This window comes from Radiomyces spectabilis (assembly GCF_025331425.1).
Source record: "Radiomyces spectabilis strain NRRL 2753 chromosome Unknown BYT42scaffold_8, whole genome shotgun sequence".
Lineage (NCBI taxonomy): Eukaryota > Fungi > Mucoromycota > Mucoromycetes > Mucorales > Radiomycetaceae > Radiomyces > Radiomyces spectabilis.
This window is the reverse complement of record NW_026251933.1, coordinates 1103742-1119007: the sequence shown is the minus strand read 5'-3', so window position 1 is coordinate 1119007 and position 15266 is coordinate 1103742. Positions and strand designations below refer to the sequence as shown.

Here is a 15266-nt window from a genome sequence, read left to right as displayed (position 1 = left end):
GCTTAGCCGCCACGTCACCGGAAGGAGCGTCTCCTGACCGCCCCCGGCCGAGAAAGCGACTTCTTCGAAGGCAGATCGATTTATCGTCGGATTCCGAAGAGGAAGAAATCCGTACGCCGGCGTCATACGATCCTGTTGCAGCGCTTGGCGAAGCGAGAAAAACGGCCCAAACCGTGCGTTTCTACAATAATGCAACGTCGCAGGAAATTCAGGACGTGACAGGCTGCAAACCTGAGCAAGCAGAACGACTCATTACCAAATTACGTCCATTTGTGGACATGGAAGACTTGCGCGAAAAATTACGTCAAGAGCGGGGATTGAGTGAGAAATTCATTTCGGCGTATGTGGACATGATGGATGGTTACTCGGCGGTGGATCAAATCATTGAAGAGATCGAACATGTCGGAGGCAATCTTCGCAAGATCATTGATGTCTGGGAAGACTTGCAGAAACGCAGCCAAAGCGCAGATAGTAGTCGCCAAGGCACACCTTCGTCGGATGATGCGGTGGATGAATCGGCAGGCACACATCTCGTGGAGCTGCCGTTCGCAACCGACGCTGTCGCGGACGTCAACAGTGATGTATACCGAGATGCCATGGACGGGTTCTTGACACAACAGCCCAACTACGTCAGCAAGACAATGCAGTTGAATAATTACCAAATTCTTGGCGTTAATTGGATGCTCTTGTTATATCGCAAAGGGTTATCGGGAATTCTTGCCGACGAAATGGGACTGGGTAAGACGGCACAAGTGATTAGTTTCTTGGGTCGACTGTACGAAATGGGAGAAAAAGGCCCTCATCTGGTGATTGTGCCGGCTTCCACGATTGAAAACTGGATGCGTGAATTCCAACGATTCTGTCCGAAATTGCATGTCGTCGGTTATTACGGGACGCAAGCAGAAAGAGTGTATCTTCGCGATGATTTGTTGGAGAGTCGAGATTACCAAGTGGTCGTGACCACCTATACCATGGCGACGGGCGCGCGTGAAGATCGCAGCTTTTTGCGAAGGTTGGGATGCAAATCGATGATCCTTGACGAAGGACACATGATTAAGAACTGCACTAGCTCTCGTTACACGCATCTCATGTCGCTTCGCACGCCGTTCCGGTTATTGCTGACGGGCACCCCACTTCAAAACAATCTGCAGGAACTGGTGTCTCTGTTGACCTTTATTATGCCCGACATGTTCCTCGGCAACGAAGAAGAAATTCGCAAAATCTTCAAAATCAAAGCCATGGCCACCACATCGTCCCGACAACGCCACGATTCAAAACATTCTGATACAGGTAACATTGCTCAGGTCCTGTCTCGACAACGAATTGCTCGCGCCAAAAAAATGATGACTCCGTTCGTGCTTCGTCGACGCAAAGCCGATGTTTTGAAGCATCTGCCTCAGAAATTCCAAGTCATTGAACGATGCCCCATGACCGCCCTGCAGAAAGAAATGTACGACCGCATCCTGAAAGAATCGCAACGATCTTACAAAGAATCTCTCGATGCCAAAGCAGACAAAGCCAAAGCCAAAGCAGCAGCTGCCGCCGCCAAACGCGCCACGTCGTCTCAATTTGAAAAGTTCTCCAACATTGTTATCCATCTTCGCAAAGCCGCCGATCATCCACTTCTCTTCCGAAACCTCTACACGGATAGCAAAATTCGTACCATGGCCAAGAAAATCATGAAAGTATGTACCCTTCTTTCTGTGGTTTTTTCTTACAGTCCCCGCTTACCGAAAGAATGTACCATTTAGGAGGAGCAATATTGGGATGCTAATGAGGAATATATCTATGAGGTAAACCTTGGAAACTGTGCGATGTTGGCATTATCCACTCAAACTTTTTTTTTTTTGCCATGCTGCTTCTTTAGGATATGAGTGTCATGTCTGATTTCGAATTGCAGCGGCTATGCAAAGAACACAAGGTACTGCCTGCGCGAATGTCAGCTTGTATGTATCTGTTAGTAATACAGTCTTTTTTTTTTCCAGTCGATCCAATCCTATGCGCTGAATAACGAGGAATGGATGGACTCTGGCAAAGTTCAGAAGCTAAAGGAATTATTACCTGATCTCATTCAAAAGGTACCGTTTCTTCCTCCTACTGTCGCTTGAAAAAAGGAAAAATTGGGCTGATAGCACTGATGGCAATTGCAATATAGGGAAGCAAGGTGTTGTTGTTCAGTCAGTTTACCCGAATGCTGGATATTCTGGAACTGGTCATGGATACCTTGGGCATGAAGTATGTTCGTTTGGATGGTGAAACCAAAGTGGCCGACCGACAGCCTCTCATTGACGAATTCAATGAGAATGACGACATCCACGTATTCCTGCTAAGTACCAAAGCAGGCGGGTTTGGCATTAACCTTACCTCTGCAAAGTAAGAAACCAGACACTTCTTTGATCCTGATATTGCTTAGTTGCAATGGACTGACCCCTTCCTTTCATTAGTGTGGTTATTCTCTACGATATGGACTTTAACCCGCAAAACGATAAACAGGCCGAAGACCGCGCTCACCGTAATTTATCATTCCATTAACTGTTCAAGCTATATGATCCCTGTGTAAACTAATACATATCATTGAAATAGGTGTGGGACAAACCCGCGACGTTACTGTCATCAAACTGATCGCTGATCGTACCATTGAAGACGCCATCCTGAAAATGGCCGAAATCAAACTTCGTCTGGATCGCAGCGTTTCCGGTCTCGGCGACGATGACGAAGATGAAGACGAACGAAAAGAAAGCGTACACACTTTGCTCAAGAGTGCGCTACTGACCTCGGCATAGTCAACAAAGAAAGGAAAACAACAAGCCAATCAAAGCATTATTTATCCCAATTTTATTTCTCACATCATACATTGATCTTTTTTCATTTCATTCATTTGATACATTTTTTTTCTTTTTTTTTACATTTAGCATGATTCAATACATTTGTCATTTACCATCATAAACATGTGTCTAATGATTCAGAAATGGCAGATATCGTTTACATTCGTCGCTTTTCTTCTTGCAAATCGTTGATGGCAGTTTGGATTTGTTTGCTGAACCAGACGCGAGTCGTTTCTTCTTCGATAGGAATCACGCGAGTTCGAGGTAATTTGAGATGCAACAGGACACCGTCAATGCTTGATTCGCATGAATCCACGGTTTCCAGGGGCTGCTGCCATTCGACGCTCAGTTTTTGAGTTTCCAGTACAATCACACGATGGTGCGTCAGTATCGCGACATTTTCATCATTTTGAATCGTACAGTGGGCAAGGTAAATCTCATGGAAATATTTGCCCCCTTCCAATTCCTTCAGCCAGATCTGTCCCAAGGCTTCGCGTTGTGAAAACGGCTGTCAACAAGATATCAGTCATACTGAACAGTAAAATAATCCACACGTCATGACATCTACTCACCACAAGGATATCGTCTTTGCCAATATACCGAGGGAGACGTTCTCGACCAATATCGCTTGCATCAAAAATGGTGGTCGTCTCGCGAATACCGGCCGTGACATTGCTAGCAAAATCAAAAAAGCCCACCACTGGCTTTGTCACCATGCTAAATACAAGCGGTAGAGACATAAGTGTTTCTTGTACTGGACGAGAAATTTGTCACTAGCATTCTTACCCTACGACTCCTTTGCCGAGACCGGCTGCAAATCCAACCACTCCGCCCGTCTCTGCACCTTCCATGGGACGTTTCTATAATATGAGCAAGCAGGGATTAGTACATATTTTGACATTGCCTTCTATTCTTTTTAACAGTGCATCGATTCATGCCCTGGGCTACTTACTACCAGACCGGCCACTCCACTGGCAACGCTGGTACCCAAGTAGGTGACGCCTTGGGTCACACCGTACATGGCGTGTCGCGGCTTATTGCGTGTCAAGTTCATGCGACGGCGATCTTGGAATTTCTTATCCATAGTTGCTGCGGATAATCCTTTGCCGAGACTGCCTGTAATCCGGCTCACGCTATCTGTCAAACCAAATACGCTCTTCTTCATGAAGCCGCCTACACCCTAAATATCATGTGTATATCCCGTGAGTTTATCAATGAGGTAGAAAATGTTTCTTTCAAGATGATGTTTACCCTTGCAATGCCAATGCCGAGGTCCTGAGGTCGATCGCTCATGATAAATCCTTGATATGGCTCGTAGAACAGTTCGCCAAATCCGGAACTTAGGTTGCTAAACAGACCTACGGGGTTACCGAGGAAATCGGCGCTGCCCAGGACTTTATGCACTTGATAAATGACTTGATCTCGATAATGGAGCATGATACGGGAAGTTAAATCGGCCGAACTTGCACGCAAGTTGTCTACCATGAGTGCGTTCAACTTGATAGGTGCATCCTAAATTTTGGACGGTGAGCAAACATTCTTTTGCCGCAAATCCTCACGAATTCCTCATTTACATTCACATTGCCGATCGTCATGGTGAAAATGTTGAAGACGTAGCTAAAAGGAGATCCACTTGCACTTTCCCTAGAAAATTCGTTTGTTCCCCATCAATACCCCATGACTTCTGGCAAAAGCTCTATGTTTCCTCTTACGTGGCTTCCATTGCGTTCACTCGCTCTGTTCGCATAAACGAAAGATTTAACCGCATGGGCTGGATACAAAACTCTTCGAAATAGTAAATCGCTTGTCGCGCTCCGATCTCCGGTTCAGGTATCGCTTTGGAAAACACCAATGCATGGCTAAAACAAAACAAAAAAATCAGTGAATCCCCGAAAAATGTCATTCGTTTCATGAGAGTCTTACTTGTCTGGCTGCTGTTGATTTTCCACCGTAGGGAACTGGGCAAATTCCAGCAAGCCGTACAGGAAATCTTCATCCATTTCAAACGTCATTTCTTGCAAAAGGATGGAAAACAGTTTGAAATAAAGTACGCCATGCACTAAGAGTAAAGTCACCATTGAGTCCATGCAATCAATCGTGGAGTAGTTGGTTGATGTTGAACTTACTATCATCCTTCACTTTGTCGAGCGCCATATGGAGTGTGGGATGTACAGAGGCATTGTTGGCATGTTTCGGCAAGGTGGTGGGGAAGAATAAAATTGGATAAGTGGAACCGTGGAACTGGTTATCGATTTGTAGCCATCGGATACTGGTACGGATCGATTGATACATATTGGAATCGGTATACTTGAAGTCGACATCTTTCATGGTCGCAAACGCGATTTCCTATATATAAGAGAACCGTGAATAACCTTAGGGAACACGTACTCGAAAATCATGCTCACTGCTATCCAACGTACCTGAACTTTTTGGTTGACCACAGAGAGACCGATACCGGCCAATTTCAATTCGAATTCAAAATTGACAGTGTGTTCGACATCGACCGTTTCAAACATATCGCGTACGCTTCCTTCTCTGGAACTGGAACCGAGCGTGGACGCCGCCGATGATTTGAGACGGAATAAACTTTGCGTGGGATCGAAATCCGTCAAGACAAGGACTAACGAAGCCTCCCATGCGACAATATCAATCGATAAAGCTCCCGCGCCAATCACCACTCTACCAGTACTGTCCCGTTGTTTCTAGATAGAGATCCGCTTTAGTTTAATCTCATAAGCGACGTAGCATCCTTTAGAGACTTACCCGGTAACGGAAAGGAATCTGGGTACCGATTGCTTGGAAATTGATACTGCGTTTCTTACCGTTGACTTCCAGCATCAACCGTTTATCTCTGGAGATAGGCATATCCCATGAATATCTCAAAGATCGCCCGGGATCTAAGCCAAGTCGTTTGACCGTGCCCAACGCTTTCTTTTGCTTGTCTTTCAAATGATATTCTTCGAAACCCAGCTCCTGGAAAAAAGAAAATTAGAAGCTCTTCCAAGCCTTACGCACACAAACGGAAACTTACCTCTTGGAAAAAGGATACAGGAACGCTGGAATTGTTGATAATCATATAGGGCCATTCCTTGGTCTCTTGGAAGGAAATAAAAAGCGTAGCGTCTTGAAGATGAATGTTGATTTTCACCAGCAAAGGCTCCGATTCGCCTCTGTCGACTTTGATGAAGCTGTTGCCGATTTCTTGCAAATCAAACGGAGCGGACCATGCATAATCGGAATCCTTCAAATGAAGACACAACCATTTGATGGCTGTTTTACTCATATGATACAGTGGCATCTTTTGACCGGGATCAATAGGATGGTTTTCCGTTGAACCAAACTCGCGATATTCAATAGGCAGCGACAGATTATTTTTCAGGATGAATCGAGGCGCAATGGAAACCAATTTGGTAAGCCAGTACTACAGAACGAAACATATCTCTCTAAGCATACCATATTGCACCATGATCTTTTTTGCATAAAGTACACTCACCATGCCTGTTCCTTCTTCAACACGAATACCGGCGTGAATTTCCGAGACATTGCCATCCGTAGCCAAAGTGACTTCTTGTACACTGCCTACGGCTTCAAAGCTCAACGGCTGTCATCGGTAGATTAGAAAGTAAAGTAACAGGATCAGAAAATGTAAATTCTTCTGCATTACCTGACTCCATTTCGATCCATCCATCGACAGCAAGGCGCGATTATGACGATTGAGTTCCGGATAGGAAAACATAATGGGCACAATCTAATATCAACCATTCATCTTAAAGTCAATTCACCGGGAAAAAGTTGGACTTTTTTGACGAGGATGTCCTACCTCATCTGATGCAGAGCCAGCATCATGTATCTCAATGATCGATTTGGCGTTTCGACGTGAGGCGCGAGGTTTAACGGTGAGCGGTAGAGATGTTTTGTTAAGGATCAGGTACGGCGCAAAGATGGTCACCTTTAAAGCGTCGCTCGTTTTTGTCAAACGACTGTGCCACAAAGAGTTGTAAAGTATATTAGAAGTTGAGCTCTCGTGGAAACCAAGAAAAATGACTTACGCTGTATTCATGCATAAATACCACGGTCTTTTCATGTTGTCGAATAGAGTTAGTGGTTGGGCCATGGAAGCGTCGTACGCTTTAGTTTGGATATCAATGGAACCATGAATCTCGTCATCTAACAATCCCATCCGTCAGTGAAGTCAATGAATATACCAGATCTGAAGGTTTTCATTTACCTCCGCATTGTACTTGAATATCGAAAGAAATGTTACTGCCGCTTGTAATGTGGTACATGTGGGTTGTTTCGCCTTTAGGCACATTGGCCTCATAGACACGATCAATATTTCTTTCCTTGAGCTTCAAATCAAGACTGAAGGGTAACAAATTTTCAATCTGAATAGGTGGGCTCAATTGCACAGTCATGAAAGGATATTGCCTAGTAAAACAATGAGCCCCAAAAGTCCCCAAGATATGCCAAGGTCACAAAAGGCAAAAGCAAAGGACCCTTACCTTGCAAGCGAGCTTTTACGATCAAACTTGCCGTACAGCTGAAAGTAAAAGTTGGGCAAATTTGTATCGTGGGGTTCACATACAATGTACTTGGGACACTTTGGATGTGTAATATCTGACCACTGCAGTATTTGTTTGCTCCAGTGATATTCGTCTGTTATCAGTAGAGTCGAGTTTAACAAGGATTTTGGGCAAGCAAGCGAGCGATTCCTCTAATGCTGTACTCACCTGAAGGACGAACAGCGAACCAGTACTCATAAACCATGCCAATTGGCACCGCAAACTCGTCGTGTGCCTCTGATTCATGTGCAACATTATCAGGATTTGATACTCGCCCCGTGCAAAAGAGTTTTTTCGTCACTCACCAATGGTCCAGACCGGCGACATCATTTTGCGTTTGGCATTGACCAGGACCAACTGCAGTGATGCTTGGGTCTGATTTTGAAAGACAAAGCCGCTGCGGAAAATCACCGTTTTCACATGCTTGTCCAAACGAATGTCGACCACTAGACGATGAGCGATGCCGTGCACTTCCGGTTGAATTTTGTAGGCGTGTTCACCCTCTTTATCCACAGCAATATGAGTGAAGCTTTCCCAACCAAATTGTTCCACTTGAATGCCGAGCAAGTTCTTGCCAACATTGATTTTCTATCGGATTTTCATTTTTTTGTCAATAGGTTAATTTTCGCCCCAATGCGCTCACTCATGTTTTTCCAACATGTACCTCTCTGCGTTTCTTCCAGTCACGGAAAGTCCACGGCAAAGACTGGCCAGGATCTAATTGCACAATGCGTGTATCACCTTCTTCAGCATCGTCCGACATGTTCCACAAGCGCAACGGATACCCTGTATAGTTTTTCAAAACATACGGTCGGACCTGTTTCTGAGACGTTTCACGCAACGGTTGCACATCGTTTAGGGTCTCCGAGATAGCCAGAATACTCTCCAGGAACACATGGGTCAAATTCAGATTGAGAAGCGTTTCTGATTCCAGGTTCACGTGCATCGATCGCAATGCAGCATCTTGCCTCAACTTTAGCCCAAAACCCCAAGGCTCCAACAACGGTTCCCAGTGTGAGTTTTTGAAATTAAAGTTGTTTGCATAAATGGAGAAATCCACGTCGGCCACCAGCTAATTTCAAGAAAAAAGCATCATTCAACACGATTGGCTTGTTTCAGTGTCCCCGATGCAAATTAATACTTACTGCTCTCGACCAATCTTTGACCTGAACAGTAAAAGGCTGCATGACAAGATCGATAAACGGCAAATCGTGCAGATCTTCAATAAGGACCAATTGCAATCCTTGGAAACGGGCAATCAACTAAAATGACAACAAATAAAATTCAACAAATGAGCGATGGGCATCGTTTTCAATCCTCTTTTTTTTTTGCGAGCTTACGGATTCTTTGGACATGACAATGTAGGGGGTCACTTCACGCGATCGGCGGGTCGACTGAATGAGTTCCGACGAGTTGGCACCGACTTGCAATGGTGAACGTGGATCGTCGTGAGGGTAATCGGATCCGGAATCACGGTGTTGTAGACCTGACACATCATCGTCATTCATCGATTCGTGCAGCAAAGGAGGCTGCCCGGATGGCTGACTAGCAGCATTGCCCATCAGTTCCATGGCTTTGTTAATAATTTCCATGATCAACAGTGTGTCATGGTACGACAGGCGCAGGATAATGGGTTGCACATCCAGTTGGATCACCATGATATTGTGACCCGGGGTTGATGCGGAGGTTTCCAGCTTCAAGCCCACACCGAACTCTTCCACAAAATGCGACGTCGATTCTTCACGAATATCCATTCGACACAAGACCATACCAATACCAATAAAATCAACACGCAAATCTTGTTGCTGAACAATCGACAGCTGGTCAAAGGAGAAAATCACCGCTTCTGACGATCGTTGCTCGGGTTTGGCCAGACAAATGACTTCCACATCGACAACCTGAACACGGTATCGCAGTTGGGACGCATTGGTACTGGACGAGGGATTGGAGGCCGCACTGGCAGCGGATTGCTGTTGACGTTGTTGAGCCGTTGCCGCTTTCACCTCGGCTTGTTCGGCGGCACGGGCACGGCGAACGGACGGGGTCTCGAGTGCTTCTTGGCGGAATTGTTCACGTTGCAATTCGGCAAACCGCTGCGCATCACTGCGTACGGGGGATTCATCGACAAACGGGGTCATGAAAAACTCTTTAAGCAAGAACAAATAATCGAGCGACAAAACAATTCGAGGGCTATCGACGGCCACCCAGATATCCATCGTCGGTTGGCCGTTTTCCTTGGCAGATATCAGCTTAAACTGAAACTGAGGTCCATCCAGTCGATTCGCCGGTAAAATGTCCCTGAACTGCGAATGCGAATTAACACGGGTATCGGAGAAATTCATCGATAGCATCTGCACTTCCAACGTCATGGATGCATCCGCCATGGTTTGAAGTTTCATGGACGTGTCATTGAATGACAATCTCGACAGTTTCTGTTGATCACGTTTCTCCAGCGGTAATTCAGGTCCCGTCAAGGCTTCAATAGCAATGGTATCGACTTTGACCACCATCTCTAGCTGAATTTTATTGCCATTGTCCGGTTTCGCGGTCGTCGAAGATCGTCGCTCGTCCGAGTCTTGCCGCTGATACGTGCGGCGGGAAGAAGCTCGATCGGTATGCACGCTATGTCTTTCCTGGTCCTCTGTCGTCGTTTGATCTTCCTTGTTTTCTTTTTCCCTGGACGGGAACAAGAAATGCATGACTCGATTGTAAACTTTCAAAAGCGAGCAAAGTTGGTGCTCCGTCAAAGCCATGCCGACATTGGAAACGGTACCCAAGATGCGCGTGGAGGGACCGGGCGCCTTGTCCGATTGCTCACACGTTTGGATGTGGAACGTCAAATCCAGATCTTCAAGAATAGGCAGGTCGCGAACGATCATCGATTGGTTCTCCTTTTGAACGGCGTGATGCGAACGAAGACTGATGGAATAAAGACCACACTCAATGACATTCACTGGCACCGAGACGGAGTGATAATCACGACGCTCTAACTGCTCAATGTCCTTGAAACTGTTCACGGCCCGGATCTCGCCAAGGTAAGCAATGATGGTATCGTCCATGTTCTCATCATCGGCCACAGGGAAAACGACCACGGGACTCTTCACGCCAATGTCAAAGTGGAATCGTGTACTTTGTTCCTGCAACTGCTGCGCTGTCTCGGCCGCGGCGCCTCGCGCTGCATCGTACACCGTTTTCATCTGGAGGAATTCGGACAAGAAATCGAGCGTGGTTTTCGCCGAATCAATGAATAAAAATCGGAAAGATCCCATTCGCATACGGAACTGTTGGTGATAGCCTGGGAAATCAGGCGCTTCAGCATCCAAGGTCTCGTAAGTGAAACTGAGCAATTCGTCGCCCTCGATACTAAGAATATGGGTCTGCGAAGGACTGTCGCTGGTATCGTGATTGTTGGCGTCAATGTCGGTATCATCGACCAGTGAGAAACTTGAGAACTTGCCCATGACTTTCATGGTTTTTGGGAATAGTAGAATGGTAAGATGACCATACGCCAATTGACCTGTCCCCAGTCGCATGCCATTGTTGTTCAGAATCAAATCCAAACTGTCCATCTGCAGGTTCACTTTGATAGTGCCTTGATTCGCGTTGTTAGCTTTTTGTGGAGGTGGTTTTTGTATGGATTTCGGTCTTCCCAAGGACAAACGGCGAGAAAAGAGGCTGGAATGGTCATCGTGTTCGGCGTGCTCGGCGTCTTCCTGGGATGGTGGAGGCGCCGTAAATGTGTTGAGAATCCAGTTATACAGCGTCAGAATGGAAGGACGCGTTACAATGACATTGAGTGTCGATAGAGCGACATCGACCGTTTGATCGAACCCGCCAAAAGATTCTTCGTACAACGGATGCGCCGGGTTGACACGCAGGTACTTGACATTGACGAGATTGTTCTTGGTTTGCTGGGCCTCTCCGCGATGATCAACGACATCCGAAGTGACCAAGTAGTGAAACTCGTCACCGTGTTCCATGTGATCAATCACATTCAAAGTACGCAAGCACACTTCCACTTGCATGTCGTAAGGTCGCGACAGAAACATCAAATCAAAGTTTTCCAACACTAGTTGGCACAGTAACGTATCGGTGGTGGTGGTATCGTGAAACGTCGTCTCGTGAACAAAAGCCGACACTTTATCCACCTGAAATGTAAACTTGAACTGCTCTTGCTGTGATTTCAAGACGGAGGCATTGGACACGGTGGATTTATTCGTTGAATTCGTCGACGCGGCGGTGCTGTGATGACTACGTTCGGTGGTGAAACTGTCTGTATCGGAGAGCAGGAGATCATGCATATCGCTGTTTCCCCACAACCGTTGCGCAAGGGCATTTTCATTTTCGAGGGGGGATTTTTTGGCGACATCTTCACCGTCAGTGTCCAAAGACGAAGTCGGTGCGACAAAAAGATCAATGATCTTCATCAACGTCTTGTACTTGCTGTCCGAGAAATTGATGGATAACAAGGGCAAGTGGCCCGATACTTTGAACTTTGTAAACTGCGTAGCGCCAGGGAGAATGCACAACTCCACCAAAAATTGCATGTCAATGCGTTCAATCACATGGGATTTTCTACTCGTTTCGGTCGGCTGGTCCAATTCCGTCACACATTGCTTTACATTTGTACCGATCAGGACTTTGGTCTGAGTCAAATGAACATTGAACTTGTCATACATAAGCCCTTCCAATTGGCGGTAATCTTCTTCGCTGTACTTTTGATCGCCTTTGGCTTTGAATTCATTCACAAGCTCCTGATTCGCAAGATCACTGTCCACGTTGATATGGCCGGCATCTATCATCATAAAAGGCGAGTTTTCATACATGCAACTAGGGACATGGATTGACAATAGACGATTAGCCATTTTTCTATGGCTTGGCTTAATAAAAGCATGGTCATCGTTGTTACCTTTCGGGTATAATGATAATGGGGGCGTCCATATTGATATCCAATTCGATGGTGGTGTGTTTTTCTAAAGCGTATTCCAAACCGGCCCTGGTTTGTCGTTTAAACACTTCAATTGTATCGCCAGCCACCTCCATCAAAGCATTAATGCTTTCCATGCGAGTTTTGGGGGGTTTGAAGAAAGCAAGGATGTCCATAATCACGGCCGGATTGTATATAATTTCCAAATGACGCATGGTCACCGAAAGCGCATTATCAGCGGTCTTTTGGAGCGGGCGTTTTTCAAAAATGACGTGGAGGAACGGCTCGGTATGGCCCTCCGTGCCTTGTTCAGATGGCGGCGACCGCGCTGCATTTCGCCCAAAGTTTGGCATCTTTCTTGTCTGCAAAATAGATAGCCTATATTTGTAAAAGCTTCCGTTTATACCGTAGCATTTTTGAGCCCTTCAACCAAAAAACTTACTGGTCCTGCGTGGATTTTTTCACACCGATGAGTTGCGGGTACAGTGTATCCTTGGAGGCCCCATCGTACAATTGGATATCGCCAAGCCCGGCTGCTATTTTCAACGATTCGACGTATTGAGTGACACCCACCGTCACCGTGTCAAAGACGATGGAAGCCAGGTTTTCGGGATGCTCCGCATGGGGTCGACGTCGAAGCGTAAAAGAGCCTCGGTTCAATTTGGTATTCAAGATGAATTTCATGGTCTGTTGAAAAAAAAAAAAAAAAAAAAAAACAATTGGCTCGACAAGATTGGTCGCGGGCGGGTGGGGAAATCATCGAGTATTAGTAAAAAGAGACACCTACATCTTTGGGTATATCTACAGTGGCGGCAATGGCCGCCTTTTCTTCATCGTATTCTATTGCGTCGTATAGTTCCCGTTTTTGCTCTTCCGTCATGACCGGTGCATCGTCATCCGTCTAAAGGTTGCAAAGTAAAGTAAATACATCGCCATTCATGGTTTGCATCCAACAAGAATTGGGCACACACCTGCTCAGTATCTGAATCGTTTTTACTACCACTGGACCACCACGAGCTAAACCAGCCTTTGCTTTGTTGCGATTTCTTTTGTTCCGCTGGCACAAATGAAGATTGAGAGTCAAAATGGTGCGTCAATTTTACGAGCAAAAATGATTTTACCTATTTTAATCTTTTCTCTTTTGAGCTTATTCTTGGCGATGCTGCGATAAAAACGAATATCTTCAAAGCTGAGTTGACGTTCCAATTCGTCCAATTGGGTGATCTGCTCTTGAGTGCTTTTCTGAAGTTTACGAGCAACGTAGCAATCAATGTAGGTCAAGCGTTGATCACGTCGTTTTCGGAAATGATCCCAGCTCCACTTGTAGTTTCGTTCATGGATCTCGGATAACACGGCTTTGGCTGCAAATTGGAAGTATTCGCGTGGATTCGTCTTTGGCGTCATTTCTTTCGGCGGATGGAGTTTTAAATACTTTTTTAAACCGTCGCTTCATTAGAAACTGGTCAGTGATGTGAAAGCAATGGGGAATGCTTGCCTTTTGTTTCTTCAGATTGGCATGAAATAAATCGAGCATGAGAATCACATCTCGATATTGGTCATCATCCAAGGCAAAGTCGAGCTCATTGAACAGCAGAGTGACATTAAATTTGGCGGTATCGCGATCGAATTTTTTGTTTAATTGAACCTAAAAAAATGAAATGAGCAACGCTCGTTGATCGAGTGGCCGCAGAGAACGCAGCGTCCTCTTTTCGTATATTTACCTTTCCAGCTCCCGAGACAGGCTTTAGTATGTATTGATGATGTAAAGAAGGGTCATCTTCTCCTGTGGGAATCTGCAGAAAAGACCATTACCCGGTCAAAGTGTCAATATGCAATGTGATGACAAGCCTTGAAAGAGAGAAAAAAAATAACTTACCAAATCGGTAAACACCTTGGAAGCTTCTTCATGCGACTTGCCTGCCAATGACGTGGTATCCGTGTTCCAATACACCGATAAAGATTGGAGGGTAGTGAGCTACGAGAGAATTTACATCAGTGTGAGTGGGGCTAGCAAAGCCGAGCCAAAAAGCGGGATTCTTGAACAGTTTCTCACTTTGTGAATGGTATTGGTGGCCTCATTGATAAAGGTGGGATTCCATTCTCCGTCAGTGGAGACGGCACTCAATTCTTTTAAAGTGATGCCGGCAGCAAAAGGATGACCAGGATCCGAGATACTGTCTTCGTAGCGAATGTGGATATTTTTCATGGAGAATTGCAAATTATCGACAATTTTGGTGGTCAATTGTGATACAAACCCGTCATCTTGAGGTTCGTCTTGATCTTTGGGTGTTTTCTTATCCTTGACTTGAGAACTTTCCATCACTTCGGCCGTTGCCAATCGTCGCATTTTCAATTGTTGCGCTCGCTCTTCTTCTTCTTCCACCGATGTCTAATTGGGGGTGTACGACGATCGTTAGTTTTTTCTGCTGAGACATATCGAGACCCGGCCCATCTTTTCCCCATATCACATACGTTGGCCTCATTCTTTGGCGCCGCAAGCAAATAAACGTGGTTGACAAACACTTTGACGGGCTTGCTCTTCAAATTGGACCAAGGAATACTGAGGGTCAATTCACCGAGATAACCTGGGAACAGAAAAGGTAAGATTTGATTTCATTTTCACGGCACTATTTCGGTAGGAACAAAGCTGAACGCGACAATACCTTCAATGACATCGATAGGAAGGTCCAATTTATCCAAGGCTTCTCTTCTCAGTTTTAGATCCCGAAGGTTTACTTCGCCTACGGTGGAGGTTGGTCATTATCGGTTTAAAAAAAAGAAGTCTACGTGTAACGCCGACATTATGCAAAAACGAGAGGTGGAAGAAAGTATACCATTCCAAATACCAATCTTTAGCTGGTCATAATTGAGGTTGGAAACATAGTTTCCTAGAAATCGATTGAGAATGGAAGCGACAAGCGATTCCAACATGGTAAATGAGGGATGACAGTG

The 15266-nt window shown here is 45.5% G+C and overlaps 2 protein-coding genes across 2 annotated transcripts; one reads left to right on the top strand and one right to left on the bottom strand.

The window, feature by feature from the left end:
* Positions 1-350: 350 nt before the first annotated feature.
* Positions 351-2783, top strand: BYT42DRAFT_594247 (SNF2 family N-terminal domain-containing protein; the record flags this gene model as incomplete). Its single annotated transcript, XM_051570754.1, has 7 exons — positions 351-1685; positions 1752-1793; positions 1868-1921; positions 1986-2078; positions 2156-2373; positions 2445-2512; positions 2584-2783. 7 exons carry the CDS (start codon positions 351-353, stop codon positions 2781-2783), a joined length of 2010 nt encoding a protein of 669 aa, XP_051422422.1.
* Positions 2784-3607: 824 nt separating this feature from the next.
* BYT42DRAFT_594245 (uncharacterized protein) lies at positions 3608-15245 on the bottom strand (the record flags this gene model as incomplete). Its single annotated transcript, XM_051570753.1, has 34 exons — positions 3608-3685; positions 3778-4005; positions 4077-4337; positions 4400-4469; positions 4538-4684; positions 4749-4884; positions 4952-5171; positions 5246-5527; positions 5589-5798; positions 5857-6246; positions 6319-6426; positions 6490-6573; positions 6646-6805; positions 6875-6992; positions 7054-7253; positions 7328-7481; positions 7556-7624; positions 7693-7975; positions 8052-8459; positions 8533-8649; positions 8728-12217; positions 12297-12443; positions 12587-12676; positions 12757-13001; positions 13102-13215; positions 13286-13341; positions 13514-13745; positions 13810-13959; positions 14036-14107; positions 14191-14289; positions 14368-14703; positions 14838-14899; positions 14978-15055; positions 15149-15245. 34 exons carry the CDS (start codon positions 15243-15245, stop codon positions 3608-3610), a joined length of 8991 nt encoding a protein of 2996 aa, XP_051422421.1.
* Between the last annotated feature and the right edge of the window lie 21 nt (positions 15246-15266).